The following is a 16,971-nucleotide window of genomic DNA, read 5'->3' as shown; positions in this document are numbered from 1 at the left end:
ACTTGAAAATACTCCTCCTTGGCCTTAAGTGCAGGACCTTAAAATAAAGGCGAGTGTGAGGGTGTTAACTGGTTTGTTACTACACAATAACTTATTTTACTGGCAAGAACGACTTAACAACAGCCTCATGTCTGGTGATTGAACTTCTGTGACTCAGTTATCTTCAGCAGCTGTGAGTTCCCTGCTTTGTGTACACAAAAGAATAACGTAGTTCTCCAGCTAAACACGTAAACAGTGCATTATCCTGACAGACTGCAGAGCTGGTTTTGGGCTGGGGTAATATTTCATAACCGTGAGGGTTCTGCTGGGATTCACAAACTGTGTTGTTTGTGTACGAGGCTGACAGTTTGTAAAAGTTGTTAAAAGTTTGTTAAAGTTCTGCTTTCACCAAAGCACGCGTTAACGTCACCTTATAAACAGCAGACTTGGTGAGGATCTGTTGTAATCATAGAAATGTTTTTCCTCTCTTTTTCCATAAACCTGTCCTTTTCCATTTATAGGCAACCTCCAAAGCTAAGCTGTAAACCCATCATTAATTTGTTATCACTTTATAACATTTTTACGACTAGCTTGTTAGCACAAATTCGCCTGTTTTCACGTCCAGCAGATGACATTAGCATGAGCATCAAAGGCCATGTGATGAAGACATGTCTAATATTTATTCTGTTTATGGGGGTTGCGTTGGTGTTAACCAAGTGCAGCCACTTGTGTTGAAGAAAATGACCAACATGAAAATGCCAGAACTGCTGTTCTCATAAACACTCATAATTTAGCCTCAGTTCCCTGTGAGGGAGCCTTAAAGCTGCTCGTAATTAGCGTCACACAGGTTTCATCTTGTTCAGCTTTGGTTATGCTAAGAGACACTGTTCAAAATTTGTCTGCTAAGTTTTGCTAGTAACTACATTGTGTTTTAAGCCTGTTTTTTCTTTTTCGGTAGCCTAAAATAGCATTCCCTCCCCCTTGCTAGCCAATGCTACCGTTAGCTAATAACCCTCCAACTCTATGGTCTCTTACAGATATTGTCACCTTAGACTTGAAAAGCAAATATGTTGATGGGCACAGACTAAACTCAAGGCTTGTAGTACACAAACAAGTGGCATCGGCCATTATTTATATACAGTCTTAATATATCTGAAGCAGCTCCTGAGGCGAACGTTACACTCTTTAAACTTCTTTGTCCTCCCTGCTATTTGTTTGCAGATTCTTAGCTGAAAATGGCTTCCTGTCATCTCTGTAAACTACTTCAAAATACTTTAGAGTTGGGTATTAAGTCTTTTATGCTTTCCCACTTAAGATAAGCCCTTTGATGTCAGACACAATCACTTCATCTGTTGTTCATCTAAAGTATTTATCGTTGTTGATTAAAGTGGCTTTAACGAGTCTTAACTTAGTTGACAGTCTTGGCTTGCATTGTGGACTTTGTTCTGAGGCATTCAGGACATAAAGGTAACTAAACATAACTGAAATGACTTTTACCAGAAAGACTGTTTTCATAATGACTTAATAATCCATATGTGACCAACATGCAATAGTTTGCATGTTGCGGAGTAGCTTAGCAAGCTTTGTTTGGGCGTCTCTCGTCATAGCAGTCGTAGCAGCAGCTCAGCCAGCAGCTCCAGTTTAAGTAGATGTTTGGATGTCAGCTCTTCCTCCCTACTACTGCCCCTCGAGGGCATTGCTATAAATAAGAGCTCCCTCGCATTCGACGGGCCTTGTTAAATATTGGTTTGCTTGGCGCTGCCAGATCTTTCTCCTCACTTGGTTTTAGCATCGTACCAGCCGCTGGAGAGAGAGAGCATCGCTCAGAGTTTGTTTGCGCGGCGACAGCACAGAGTTTTAAGCGTTGCATTCATCTCGATGCTCGTCGAACGTCATGTGTTTTGTGAGCCTGTGAAGGCGACAGCTCAAGGGAGGGGGAGTTGTGAGGAAGCTGATTCACTGTTTGCTTTTTCAAACTTCTAATTTGTCAGTTGAACTCTGTTTTATTTCGCTGTGTATCGTCTGAAAGAAAATATATGAAGAAAAAAAGCTACGAGCTTCATTAAATAAGACCAAAAATGTGTGGGCCGAAGAGTCATTTGACAGTGAGTCATGTACTTTCTTTGGTAGTAAATTATTGTCATGCTTCAGTGTGGTTACCAACCCTGGCTAAAGCTGAGGAGTAAATATTTACCCGAACTGTAACTGCTTCCCTCTGATCTTCGCTCTGTGGTCGTGACCTCTCACCTCTGCCCCTCCAGAGCCAGACCAGAGAGACCGGCACAGTATTAGGAGCTGCTTTGGGACAAGGAGACCAAACAGTCAGCCAGGACCTGACTTCTCCCCACCAAGAACTCCGTCCTCCACCACCACCTCCTCCTCCCCCTCCTCCACCACCTCCTCTGCCGCCCCCTCATCTGCCTTCTTCTCCACCTGCTGGGCAAAGTCAGGATGCGGCAACTAAGAGCCAGCAGGGGAATTCTGGAAAAGGTGAGCCGGCATTAATAAAAAGTTGTGTTTTACATTTCTAAATTGCCCCATTTCTGACCCACTGCATGGATTTAAGAATATGTATGAATATATTGCCCCCTGGGTTTAACTGGGTGTCACGCTATACACCCAGTTAAACCCAGCCAAACAAGACGTGACATGCTGGCACATCTAAACACCTCGACTACACTGAAAGAATGCTGCCCTAAGGCTCAGGTGTGTGTAAGCTGCAGTGGAGATGCACCTGGTTTCAGGCTCGGGTGGGGGGTACTATCGCCAAACGGGTAGAAAAAAACATTTATATTGTGTTAAAACCCAGCGATATATCCTTCTTGCACATCCTCTTCCACAAATATGTTTATAAAGATGCAAATAAAGACACACTTCTTGCTGTAAGGAAATGATTATAATGATGCTCCATGCGCTCCACATCACATCCAGCTGTTTGGAAACACTGCAAGAAGCTGCTGTAGAAATAATTTCACTATTTTCTGTTTTTTGCTGACTTGTTTTATGTTGTACAGACTGCATATGTTAACTGTTTTAAGCAGCTGTGAGGAGAGCGAAGCAGATATGATTAGGTGTAAGAGACTGTGCACGCTCACAGGTTAGCAGCTTGTCAGTCACGTTGGGCATGCCCTCCTTTATGGTGCTTTCTCCCTCTAGTGGGGACTCTAATTTAAAATGTTTATGTCATGTTGTCTTGAATAAGACCTTAAAATACCGACTGAGACCATAAAATAATCAGGAAAGTGTTTCACAGGAAGCTGGGGGAGCAAAGAGTTGTCGTACAGTTTTGTGTTTTTTTTTTGGTGTAGTAGTGTAAGTAAGTAGCAAATCTGGCTTTCGGATGAGAAACATTAATCCAGCCATTAAAATCTAGCTGTAGTGTAAAAGGACAGTGGAAAGAATGCCAGTTTGTGTATGCCCACACAGTCATGTAGGAAGTCTAATCAGTAACCTCCTCACAGATTAAAACTGTTAACTTTCTACTTATTGAACAGAAAAAGCTGCCACCACGGCCTTACTCTCCCTCTCAGGTAACCATCTTTGGCTTATTAAAGCCACATTGTCAACCAGTGAGCAGCTGGTGTGTCGGGGTGTACGGTACGGTTTAAGGTGGGATGAATCTCTACAGGGCGGGTGCTCGCCTCTGTCCGTAACACAATACTCAACTATCTCTCTACATCATGGTCACACCACATAGCTGTCACCAGCAGAAAACGTGCACGCACACACACCTAGCATACACATACTGTGTGTGTTCAGTATACTTGCAGAGAACTGTGCATATTTCCACACACAGTGAAACCTGCCCTGTTATTTTCCCTCTGCATTTTTTCCACTTCTAGCCAGACGGAGTAAGCCACGTGTTGGTTTGCAGCATGTTTTCTGGCTCGCACAAAAAAAAATTCTGCAACTGTAAAGTAATAAAGACCGAGAGGCCACATGAAGGATATTTATCTGTGCCATGTCTCCTCAGTGGATAAATGAGACTCTTCATCGGGACGTTGACACTGCTGGGTTTCATAGTTTGTGCTGCGTGTGTGTGTATGTGGCAGCCCAGATTAGTTTGAATGGCAGGCCTTCCACAGCTGCTTGCCAACTCACTCCCGACAGAGCGATGAGAGATGTGCGACTCCTTTATCTCTGTGTTTATTGCTCATGTCTCCTCCTCCCTCGCTGCTTGTCTCTGCACGTAGGTGCAGTTTCAAATTGTCCTAAATCAATACCTGAAGGCCTGGCACGTAGAGACACACACACACACACACACACACACACACACACACACACACACACACACACACACACACACACACACACACACACACACCTCAATGACTTTTTCAACCCAATTCTGATCTAACAGCGGTGGAGCAGCTCTAACCTGCCACTGTGCGTGAGGCATGTATCCACAACAAAACGAAGACCAAAAAAGCCCAACATGTGTGCACATATGCAAATATTCAAAGCATTATCACAGAGTTTGCCACAATTTGAATTTACTTGGAGAGGCCGACCAAGATTATCTTTTTTCTTTACCCCTCAGCTGTAAAAGGTTGGTGGGGTATTGTTGTCACCCTCCTAGTGGGAGGTCAGCGTGGACACCCAAGTTTGTGAATGCGATAAATCGTGAACAACGCAGCGTGAGAGTTTCAAATTGATAGCATGGGTGTATCTGCTAAAATATGTGTGTCTAATGTGTGTTTACTAGGAGCTCGCCAGTAATTTAAGATTTTAATTTCACATGAGAAATCATGCTAATCAGCTAGCCTGAGGCCATTTCAGTGTTGTGTTCTCCTGCTGGATATAGTCCTCGATATTATACAGCTTCCTCTCCAGAGATGTAAATATCATCATCAGATGGAGAGTTCAAGTGTGTGTGCAGATGTCCACATGTCTGCCAGTGTTTTTCAGGACCAAACAGACTCGTCTGCAGAGACTTTACATTACAATGAAGCAAGTCCCCAGGTGATGGGCTTCAAGTGGTCTTCAAAGAAGTATAACAGGAATAACTGCTTGGCTGTTTTATCTCCAGCTGTCTGTATCCACAACAGAGTATAATCAGGTGGAGAACTGGTTCGTGTGGTGCTGCATGAGCTCACCAAGCCTGCAAAGCACAACAAGGACTACTGTCGCCACCTGCAGTCCAACAGCATGGAGTTACAGTTCCTCTGCACGATGAGAACCTCACCGGAGAGTCAGCTGCTTATATTAATCTGTTATCTGTTATTTATTTGTCAAGTAGTTCATTATTAAAGCATTTGCGGGGGAAGCTCTTATAAACGGGGAGTTTTTCCTTCCCACTGTCATCAAGTGATTGCTCAAAGGGGGTCGTATGATTGTTGGGGTTTTCTCTGTATTATTGTAAGGTCTTTACATTACAATATAAAGGACCTTGAGACCTTATTATGATTTGGCGCTTCATAAATTGAATTGAACATTATTATATGAAAATTGAAAAGATTAAGACAGTATTCATAGTTTATACCTAATTTATGGATAAAATGAGTAGAGTTATATTTATTATTTGATTGGGGTCAGGAATGACCCCAATTTTCTGATAAAGAAAAGCAGGAATCAGCCTTAATCAAAATTAAGCTCAATTTCATGATCGAGGGTTAATATCAATAAGCAAATATTGGACTTTTATTAAGTGGTATTTGGTGGCTAAACATTCACATTTAACATGCAAATGGTCCCCGGTTCAGTCCCAAGTGGAGCAAACAAATCCCTTTTAGATTGTGTCAGTAAGGGCATCCAGTGTAAAACCCTACCAAATAAAAACATGCAGAGCTTCCTTTGTGACACTGTAACTGCAGAATGAACAGAATTTACAAAATACACTTAACTTTTTATGCAGTATGACCCAAAACGAGTGAATGATTGAGCCTCTAGTGACCCTTAAAAAGACGTTTACGTTTCAGAACCAGAAGTGACGTCCATCTTTTATACTCTCTATGACTAGTATTATTACTGATGCCAGCTTTACTGTTTTTTGTGTCAGTTTAATGCAGACAGCATGTGGTTAGCATTGTTGCCTCACAGCAAGAAGTTCCTGAGCTCGAATCCACCAACTGGCCTTTCTGTAAGGAGTTTGCATGTTCTCCCCACGGGTTCTCTCTGAGTACTCCGGCTTCCTCCCACAGTCAAAAGACATGCAGTTAGTGGGTTTAGATTAACCGGTGATTCTAAATTGCCCATAGGTGTGAATGGTCGTCTGTCTCTGTGTGTTAGCCTTGCGATAGACTGGCAGCCTGTTCAAGGTGTACTTATGACTGCTGGGATAGCCTCAACCCTGATAAGGGGAAGAGGATGGATGGATGGATGGATGGATGTTTTCAATGCTGATGTGAGGCAATAAGATTTACTTACTGTTTAATTGCAGTATTTTTGTAAGCATTTATCTTGTTTATAGTAAAACCAGCATCATTCTTGTGGTTTTACTTTAAAAGTCTTTATTGTCCACCTCTAACTGGGAGTTTGTTTAGCTTATGTGGAGTGAAAAATGAGAGTTTGGATTTGATCCCCTGATTGAGGCATGAACAAGGTCTTAGAGCAGCGGTCCCCAACCCCCGGGCCTCGGACCGGTACCGGTCCGTGAGTCGTTTGGTACCGGGCCGCGAGAGTTGAGGCTCAGGTGTGAAATGTATGGTTTTCAGGGTTTTTATCGGTTTTCAGCGTTATTTTGTTATCGTTTTTATCGTTAACTCGGTTTTCCTTGGTCTTTTCACGTGTGTTATGAATAAATCTTATTTTTTTCGGTACCGGTACTAGTTTTATTTTGTTGTATTTATCCGCGACACCTTAAAGGCCGGTCTGTGAAAATATTGTCGGGCATAAACCGGTTCGTGGCGCAAAAAAGGTTGGAGATCGCTGTCTTAGAGTATTCACTGGATGTTAAATTAGAGCCCCAGATTCTAAAATCTCAGAACAAATGGGACCAAAACCGAAAACCAGTAAACAGTTTGTAGGACTCACCGTCAGAAAAGCTAGGCCTGTTGTCTTATTCTTCTTTCTGTCTGAGACATCTTAGCCAAGGAGTGTGGTTTCTTAAATGAAGAAAGTGGTTGCCTCCAGCTCAGCGCTCGGGACCGCATGCTGTCATCTCACATTTACAATGGAAGGTTTCTCTTTACAACTGTGGGATAACAACTTAATTCTCTGTAAATAATGGGGTTGTTACACCCTGGTATCTTTTAATAGGAAATTGTTTTTTGGTGCTAGTGTAATGAAAGCATTTTCTATATAAAGCCTCTGATATTCCACAGTGCCAGCATCTGTGTTACATATTTGATTTGATGCTTGGACTCTGGTAGATTCAGTTATTCTTCACATAACGCAGCAAAGGCCAAATATATTCATTTTCTAATTTATACGAATTTTAAAAAAAAAGAAACTCTTCACATTTAGAAAGAGAAGAAATGTTTGCTGTTTTTGATTTAATTAAGCCTCGCTGACAATAACTGTTGATTAAATTCTTGTGAGATAGTCTTTTTCACTTTTTTAAACTTTCATAAACTGGACTAAAATCTAAAGTAGCTACAAACCTTCCTATAAAGAGATGATAACACTTATATAATGTTGTACAGCGTTTTACTTTGTTTTTAAGCATTTAACACGCACATTGTTGCACAAGGATAATCTCTTTTACAACTTCGTACAAAGAGAGCTAAAAAAGAAAGTAGTCGCAGAGATTTCTCAGCAATCTTATGCTAAACTTCTCGCTACAACATTCACCCCAACCCTTGACCTTTGACTTTTCTGCTGAGACAATGTAGTTAACAGGCCCAGTGACACCATAGTACTCGAAACTGCTTCACCTCTAGCTTGTCATTCTGTCCTTTTCTGATTCATCATGTTGCGAGAGTAAGCTCTGTTTAAATTCCTCTAGGCCATTGAAACCTACAATATCAACCCCGAGTGAGTGATGTGTTGAAGCAGCTGTCTCAGATATGTGACATGTGGTTAATCATCTGCGGAACGATCTGTGCTTCTTTCAGCGGTGATTGAAAGGGTGGTGCTGAAAGGAGTTCCTCACAAGCCTGAAGACTCCAGCGAGTATAGTTTCGAGGTGGGTACCTTATAAATATGAGTACATGCCGGCATGTATTGTTTGACTCCTAACTTTTTTAGACTTTCTTTAAATATTTTTTCCCCCTCATTTCCCTACTCCTTCACTGCCTTCTTCCCATTCCTTTCCTCTCCTCCACCAGGTTAGCTGGTCCGATGGGTTGGTAGTATCTGTTGTAAGAACTCAGCAGGAGGTAGCAGAGCTGCTGTCTCAGGTCAGGACCAACATTTCAACACACGAATGAAAATGAACCCGAGTTACATTCAGGCACTTTTTATTGCACAGTAAAACTAATATGTGTCTCAAAGTGAGTAGGAGATAGAGCTGCTTTGTTTGAAATCTGATTTTTAACCAAATTCTATTGGAAAACCAATCTGGAATTACACGATTGGTGTAATTCTAGATTTTATGGTAAAACATGTTTTATGTTTTATCATTAAACATGATAAATATCGTATTTTGGTAAATGGTAAATGGCCTGTATTTGTATAGCGCTTTTCTAGTCCCTAACCCTACACAATCAGTCACCCACCCATTCACACACTGGTGATGGCAAGCTACATTGTAGCCACAGCCACCCTGGGGCGCACTGACAGAGGCGAGGCTGCCGGACACTGGCGCCACCGGGCCCTCTGACCACCACCAGCAGGGAACGGGTGAAGTGTCTTGCCCAAGGACACAACGACCGAGACTGTCCAAGCCGGGGCTCGAACCGGCAACCTTCCGATTACAAGGCGAACTCCCAACTCTTGAGCCACGATCGCCCTTTTATCATTACAAATCTTTTTGTGATGTTTTTGTGTTTTTTGAGGTGTACATTAAACCTTATGAGCCTGACCTTTTCCAACTGTGCCTATAAATTAAGAAATCATCAGCTGTGATAGAACAGTCAGGCATTGCTTGGTATCATCAGCATAGCAGTGTAATGACACAAAGAGCTCTATTTACTTTGTTTTTATAAAAAAAAAAAAATGTTTCTCACTTAGCTGTCACGAGCATTTCCTGATGGAGTGGAGAAGTTCCCACCTCAGTCCATGGAACTGGATCCCAGGTTAGTCCCAGAACCCCCATCCTTTTGAGGTGGTGTTTTGTTTGTTTCAGGCTGTGTCCACACTAACACATTTTCGTTTGAACACCGTTTTCGCGTCGCAGTGTAGACTGCATAAACGGAGGCTTTCGGAAACAGTGATGCATTTTAGCCATATGATGCAGTCATGTGACCGATCAAACAAAGATAGCGGAGGGCATTATACAGCAGTTGTTTTGTTTGCTCTCAGTTTTAACAGCCCTATTAAAGATTAATATCAGTCTGTACATGCTCCAGATAGCTTTTCTTCAAATTCTTTAATTCTCACTCGCTTTTGCAACTTTGTACTTTTGGGTTACCCGCAGCAACAACTCCACCTCATTGTCAGTCCATTTAAAGAACTCTGTGTTTTTCCTCGACATTTTGCGGCAGACAGAAATGACACAGGTCGAATGGTCTTACGTTTCACGCATGCACAATACAGGAACGTAAGCGTTTTCAGTCGTGTCAGTGTGGATGAACAACTGTTCGAAAACGATAGTGTGGACGCGGAGCGTTTTTAGACAAGAACGCCGTTTTCAAACTTATCAGGATTAGTGTAGACGTAGCCTCAGCTTACAGTCTGTGAGAAAAAGTGTGATAATTCATATCAGCTTCAGAAGTTACAGTGAGAAATTTCACACTTTAGTGTAATCCAGCTGTTTAAAAGAAGCCTGGAGAGCTATTGCCCAAGACCGCTTAAAATACAATTACAAGAAAGCTTGGCTCCTTGGAAGCAGGATATAAAGAAATGAGGGGTAGCTCAAGACTTTTGCACAGTATCTTACTTTGGTTAGCAAAGCTACTCGTGTTAAATTAACCTTAATGTTATTAGAAGTACTCTTACAGTATAATCCATCACTATGCTAGCCTAAACAAGTCTTGTGTGAAGCATTGCTATGTAAGCTATAGTTTTCCCAATTCACATAAAATACTGACAGCACTTCAGGATGTTAACATATTGTTAATAGACGATAAGTGAACGTCTAAACATATCAACTTGAAATCCTTGTACAGATCCAAATGTTTTGCATTCTGGCTTTTTATTGTCTACAAAAACATAAACAATCTCCTGACATGGCTCAGTGCTTTTTTAAAATTCAGTCTATTGTTGCACCTGCGCTTGGAAGCCCCATCAAGTTATAAAGTTTTGTCCTCTGCTTGTTCTTCGTCTCACTCTTTCCTGGCAAAACTGCTTTAAAGGCACCTTGTGGCTTTTTCTTATAAACAGACCAGACCAGAGGTCTGTCTGTTGAAATATAGATTTTATGTTAATGTTCCTTCCTATTGCAGTTAGGTATATGCGTTTGTTTAAATCTGACAGCAGAGCATCTATTCCTTTAGTTTTTAATCTACTTCCCACTTCCTCATTTCCCTTTCTTTCTGTTGTCCCACTCAGGTGTCTAACAGCCCTGCCCTGCCATGTCCTCCAGCACCAAAGTGTCCAGCTGTTCTTTACCTCCACCAGGCCTCTCTCACCCAACTGTCCCTCCTCACCCCTCTCCTCCCCACTTGCATCCTCACTACCAACCTCTCCTATAGCCCCATCCTGCCCGTTCACCTCCAGCTCCAGTAAGTCATTATTTCATTGCAAAAAAATTATAGCAAGCAACAGAGATATAAAGGAGGAGACATTCTTATTCATAGACGACGATGAAAGATCAAAGGCAAGAACAGCAAGATAAAAGATTTTATGCCTGTGTTCGGTTTTTGGGGATGAGAAAGGAATGAGAGGTAATGGAAAGGACAAGGCTGCAAGTCTGAGCCCTGGTTGGTTGTAGTGAGGAGGTGAGACTGCAGGCAGGATTTTCAGTGTGTGTCTCTGAGGTGTTGGAGGGCGCGGACGCAGTCTATTTTAGTCCGGTGTGGGAATTCAGCATGGCATGTTTGTGTTGGGAAGCCTAGAGTGTGGTGACCTCATGTTGCTGTGTGTGTGAGTGCTCGATCTATTAGTGTGACTTCATCCCAGAGGGTATTTATAGCCACCAGTGCAGTGTGTTTCTATGTGTGGTTGTACTTTGTGCATGTGTTTATTCCTCTGTGAGTGGGTATCAGACTCACAGGAGAAGCAAGGCTAAAATGAATGTGTCCGGTTTTGCTCCACAAACACACCCATCAGTGAATTCTGCACAGACTGCAACAGTTGGAATTAGCTATAAGGACATGTTTTCACAGCATTTTGCCTACATATATATATTTAGTCCATTCAGTTGCGATCAGAAATGTACCTACACTCGTCATGGGCATGAATGTTACGGTAATGTTGGAGCTTTTAATGATTCCTTTGAACTGTTCTGTTTCCATGGTGGGATGATTGTACAGCATACATCTTTAAAAAAAACTGTTTGAATTTATTCTGGATTTTTCTCTAATACACAGGCTCAAATATATACATACACTTGTATTTGCTTAAATATCCTTTGTCAAGTTGCACCTTGACCTTTGGTAGTCATCAGCAAGCTTCTGGTATTATTCTGGCTGGACATTTGAATATTCTTCTTGGTAGAATTGGTTTGAGAGGTTTTGAGGAGCTTGATGTTCGCCTGCTTTATCTATTCCAAAACCAGTCTCGGTGAGTGTTTGGGATTAGTGTCCTATTCGAACACCCACTTGTGTCCAAGTTGCAGTTATTTCACTGTTGAGAATTTGGAGGAGGCGCTCCATTGTTCCATCCACTTTGTCCCAGTATCACTGGTAAAACAGCCTCATAGCATGATGCTACCACCACCATGCTTTTAAATAATGTTCTTAAGTTTATAAGTCTTACTTTTACTCCTTTAAACATACTTCATCATTGTGATATTTGCTATTTTTTACTGAATTCAGTGAGTCATTTTAACTCAGCTTTATCATTATGGCTGTTTGTGCATATAATACTGATTGTTCTCATCATTCTCTAATTTTATTTTATTTTATTGACGTGCATATCCACTAGCTCTTATTTAAGATATTTGTTGTAAGTATCTTATGCTTAATATTTTTCTGCTGTAACAAGTGAATATAACTATTTTGGGATAAATAAAATATATCTTATATATTTACTACTTAAATGTTCGCCCAGTTGACTGACATTTCAGATTTTTGTGGACTGTTAGCCTCGTGTTGTGTGACTATCGCCTGATGGTGATGATGGTTTTTATTGTGAATCTGTTGCACAGATCTTGGCTGTATGATGCAGTACAAAGGAGGTAACAGGTACGAGTTTTGCCCCTCTTTGACCTCGCTGCATTAAGACACATCTACATGTACAGTCTTAGAAGTGCACTTGTACCAACGTCGCTCATTGGCTCTTGCTGTCTCTCAGGGTGGTGTACAGAGTGGCCAGCGTCCAGCCCGTCATCAGCACCCACAACTCCATCTTGACTCGCTCCACTCCTCACTTGTCCTCCCTTTCCTCCCCTCCTCTTCCGACTCCGGCTCTCCTACCTTCCATTCCTCCTCCCCAGCACTCCCCACAGCTCTCCTCTCTCCCTCCCCCCGTGCCAGCCCTGCCAGCACGTGGCTCTGCAGGAAGCGGGGGCGACAGCTCCTCCCAACCGCATCCTCAGCATGGTCAGCTTCATTTATACCCACAGCCCTCCCAGCACCACCTTCATGCACAAACCAGCAGCCAGCCCAGTACGCAGCCTCAGACTCTGCACCTGTCCCATTCCCAACCATCGTCCCATTCACATTCACAGTCCCGCTCCCAGTCTCATAATCAATCGCTCTCCCAGTCTCAGCCCAATACGCCAGAGCAGAACGGCATCCTGGACTGGCTCCGCAGGCTCCGCCTCCATAAGTATTACCCCGTCTTCAAACAGCTCACCATGGAGGAGGTGGGTACATCTTTAGATTACATCACGTTGTGTGTATAAAACGTCGTACTCGTGTGCATGTATAATGTATTTGCATATTTCTTGTTCAACATTTTGATTCTTTGTAAGCTTCTGAATTTGTTCCTCTGTATAAATTGCAGTTTTTAGCTCTGACAGAGGAGGACCTGAACAAGTACGACCTCACCCAAGGAGCAAAGAAGAAACTGAAGACCCAACTAGAACTCCAAAAGTCTGCAGAGTAAGGGCAGATAACAAAAATTCAGTTTTTCTGTCTTTAAAAAAAACAAAACAACTGAAAATATTTGAGAAATCACTCAGATTTGTCACAAACTTGTCTCTCTACCATCTCCAATATTAGTATACAGACCGAAGTTGGTTTATGTGCTTGTGGCACTGATAGTTTTGATTCTGCAGTTCAGTTGTTTTCCAAAATCACCTCTTTGACTTTAAGAAGTGCTGTGTTTGGCTGATGCCTTACCCTGTTTAACAACTGGCAAACAGACTGACCTGCTGCTGTTCTCCCCGGTAAACATCCTGCACCAATGGTCCATACAGCATCAATGGTTAACCAGCTGAGGATGGGCCGGAGAGATAAGATGTGTTTTACATGCAGAAACACAAAAACACAGGCTCTGATTTAAGTACACAAGCATCTGAACTTGCGCACCCCGGATGCACACGCACACCTGAGCGTGAACTTGTTTTCTCTCAGCTGTGTTTCCATTCCCAGAATCAACAGGTTCCCATTAGGCAGGTGATTTGTGTATTTGCGTGTGTACGTGCTTGAACAAGACTCAGAAAATGGAAAAGTTCCTGTGGTGATTTTCCAAAGAGATAGTTGTGTTTGTAGAGGTGCAGCTGAGACCCGAGGAGCATGTTAAGTAGGTAATGTCTCCCCCATGTGGTCAGTAAAAGACACTAGTTGTTTTTGTAGCACAGAAATTGCCTGCAGTTCAGCTGGGCACAGCAGGGGGCGCTTGTGAGATAGTCCTTAATAAATAGGAGTGAATGAAGGTCTATGATTACAATAAGTGTACCTGCTTCTAGACAAAAATATTCAGCTTTTATTTTTGTTTTGTCGAATAGAGCACAGATAACAGAATTTAAGCTGGAGTCCTTTATATTTTCTTTCAGTGAAGCTTAGTTAAACAACAGCTGAAACTTGTGTGTAAGAAGCAGCTAGCTGGGCTATCAGGAAGTTGCTGCTCTCTACTTTTCATGGCTGAAATACTGATTCAAGATGCACACAAGTGGCTCAAGTTGCTAGGATGTCCCTAATGCTCACAGAGAGAATATTACATTTTTGGTGTGGGAACATGATGGAAAGAATTTCTGGTCAAAAAGAACAATCTAAAAGAAGTAAACAAAGGAAGCTGCATGCTTCCTTTGTTTAAGGATCTCAGAAAATACTTCACTTAGTCCACTTATGATGGCACAAAGCCAATGAGTCAGTCGGCTTTTCCTCAACTGAGTCTTGTTAGACTGTTACCGCCTGGGTGTCTAGTTAGCCACCGTATGTGCCTGTTTCATTGACCTTTAATAAACACAGTATAGTACATACTTACCTTAAGTATTCGCTACACTTGATAAAGACTGTGTTTCTGACTTGAATGCTTGCGTGTTCCCAGCAGGGAGATGAAGATGGAGAAGCGGCCGTGCAGTGGCATTGCCAGGGTGACGCCTTCCAGTCACATGGGACCCTCAGCTCACCCCACCTCCAGTGCAGGTAAGAGAGCAGGGTTGTTTCCAAGTATGGCCAAATCACTGTGAGCCAACGCTCAGGCTTCAGATTGCTGTAAATGTTTCCCTTTTGCGTCTTTATGATGTCATAGTGAGGGAGTGTAATAATATGGTCATCACGAGCTGCCCACCTGCTCTTCTCTCCAAGAAAATTTGGTTTCAAATTCAAATCGGTTTCATAAACGTGCTCCAGAACTACGAGGTTCCATTAGACATGTACTAGATATAGATAATGAAGCAGACTCACTTCACTGGACCCAGGAAGGGTTACAACAGTTCAGAACTGAACTGTATTCAAATGTTTTGCAGGAGAACTGCGAGTGGAGGTGGACGCCGTGCCGCACCACCACCCTGTCTCCACAGACAGCAGCTCGTCCTCGGGCTACTCCAGCTCTTCCTGCTCCCCTCGCACCCCACACAGTTGCGACTCCACCTTTGACAGGACCAGAGACATTCACAGACGTACGTTTTTATCTCACGACTGCAGAATTAATTCAAACCGCGTCAGCACGATTTATGAAGAACAGTTCTTAAAGTCTAGATTGACGTTAAGGAGAAGCAGGTCACCAAAATTAGAAATAGAAGTTTGTTAAATTGATAAGATCAATGACGCAAAACTAGAGACTTTTGCTTTTTCCATACCGTTTATATCCAAATATATATGCAAATGTTATATAAACACAAATCTCTTTCAGGTGTGTTGGCTCCAGATACAGCAGGAAGTGGTCCAGAGAAGGATCGGTCCTGCATGTTCATTCTGAACTCGACAGGCTCCAGTCGCCCCACAGCCCAGGTTCTGCCCGTCCAAACCGATCCAGCTCCTCCTCTCCCTCCCACATGCTCCTCCCACCTCCCCTTCGGCCTCCCGCAATCTGCTTATCACCCACAGGGCGGTTACCCACAGACGCTGCTCTCCCCGGTCTCAAACCCAGCACGCATCCTCACCTCCCCTCGCAAGCCCAGGCCCCCTCCGCTGGCCACAGAGGACCGGACTAAGCCGTTGGGCTCGAGCCTTCCTGTGGCCGGTGCAAGCTTCAGTTCAGGGCTCGGGGTGGGGGCTGGGGTGGGGGTAAGACGGGAAAACCTGTTCTCCAGGGTCAACATGGATGGCTCGTCTGGACTCCAGGACTCTGTGGTTTGTCGTGGTCTTGCGGGAGGTGGTGTTAGTCTGATGGTAGAAACCAGCTGCGCTCTGACCTCCACCTCCAACAGCCACCACCACGTTTCCCACCCCCCTGTCCACTTCCACCTCTCATCCTCTTCCTCCCCTTCTCCATCTGGATTTTACTCTTACCCCCCTGTATCCTCATCCTCCTTCGCCTCTTTCTCCGCTTCCTCCTCCTGCACCTCCTCAAAATCCGCCTCTCAGACTGGCAGCTCCAGTGGTGGAGGTAGCTATGTTCCCATGGCAACAGCAAGCACAGTTCCTGTGGCTGCAGTCCCGGGCAACACTTACTACCCACCCCACCATACCTCCAGCCCCTCTCCTTCGCCCTCCTCTGCTCCTTCATTGGATCAAAGTTCTGGTCACAGTCCTTCCGTATGTGTTTGCAGTTCTTGCGGTTGTCGAGGGAACTGCGGCGCCTACGGGGCGTTGCCTGGATACGCCGCAGCCAGCTACCTGCAGCCGTTCTCGGCCGGGCCCTCACTCTTCACCCTGGGTCCTCTGCTCCATCTCAGCCCCCTGATAGCGTCGTCCAGCACCGCCGGCACAGGCGCTGCACCATTCTCCTACCCAATGATGGTACCGCCGCCCCTCTACCGCCACAGCCCGCTGTCACATGACCAGCAGCAGGGGTTCGGCTTTTACCCGCCCCATGGCATCATGGGAAACGGTGGGCAGAAAAGGACAGCAGGGAACCTGTCATGTTATAACTGCGGTGCCCACGGACACAGAGCCGAGGACTGCAAACAGCCACCCATGGATGCGACACAGCAAGGTGAGTCAGTGAGTACGGAGTGTGAAAAATACCAGATTTTAATGTGTGATATACATTTATAAATGCAGTTGGCTTTAAGGACAGTACATTTGAGAATATAATAACTGATAATTCTACTTGTTCATTTTGTATTTAAATATAAAATGTTTGTTTCTAACAAATTCTACTTCAGTTTTCAGTCGTTTTCTTCACACGATTTAGTTTGCAAACTGTGCCCAAATGCACAAAAGTATAACAATTATGCAGGAATTAAAATGGTGAATTTGTAAAATGAATTATAGGTATTACGAAATTTAATTTGAATGTGTAATTGGATTAAATGAAATGATGATGTGTAATATACAAAAGTAAAACTTGACCTGT

At 43.4% G+C, this 16,971-nt stretch overlaps 1 protein-coding gene across 2 annotated transcripts in view; it reads left to right on the top strand.

Moving 5' to 3' along the window:
- zcchc14 (zinc finger, CCHC domain containing 14) overlaps positions 1-16,971 on the top strand; it is a 33,005-nt gene that overhangs the window by 10,301 nt on the left and 5,733 nt on the right. Inside the window, exons 3-13 of one of the 2 annotated variants that reach the window (XM_084936244.1) lie at positions 2,241-2,469; positions 7,974-8,044; positions 8,187-8,258; positions 9,031-9,095; positions 10,510-10,682; positions 12,269-12,305; positions 12,415-12,928; positions 13,069-13,166; positions 14,557-14,654; positions 14,978-15,130; positions 15,364-16,608. In XM_084936244.1, the coding sequence (XP_084792370.1) occupies positions 2,241-2,469; positions 7,974-8,044; positions 8,187-8,258; positions 9,031-9,095; positions 10,510-10,682; positions 12,269-12,305; positions 12,415-12,928; positions 13,069-13,166; positions 14,557-14,654; positions 14,978-15,130; positions 15,364-16,608 (2,755 nt within the window). The remainder of the gene's footprint in view (positions 1-2,240; positions 2,470-7,973; positions 8,045-8,186; positions 8,259-9,030; positions 9,096-10,509; positions 10,683-12,268; positions 12,306-12,414; positions 12,929-13,068; positions 13,167-14,556; positions 14,655-14,977; positions 15,131-15,363; positions 16,609-16,971) is intronic. The other variant, XM_084936245.1, reaches the window with a different exon arrangement.

This window comes from Perissodus microlepis, chromosome 7, assembly GCF_051167445.1.
Source record: "Perissodus microlepis isolate ML-2025 ecotype Zambia chromosome 7, ASM5116744v1, whole genome shotgun sequence".
Classification (NCBI taxonomy): domain Eukaryota; kingdom Metazoa; phylum Chordata; class Actinopteri; order Cichliformes; family Cichlidae; genus Perissodus; species Perissodus microlepis.
The sequence above is the reverse complement of the archived record's forward strand: the minus strand, read 5'-3'. Positions and strand labels throughout refer to the sequence as shown.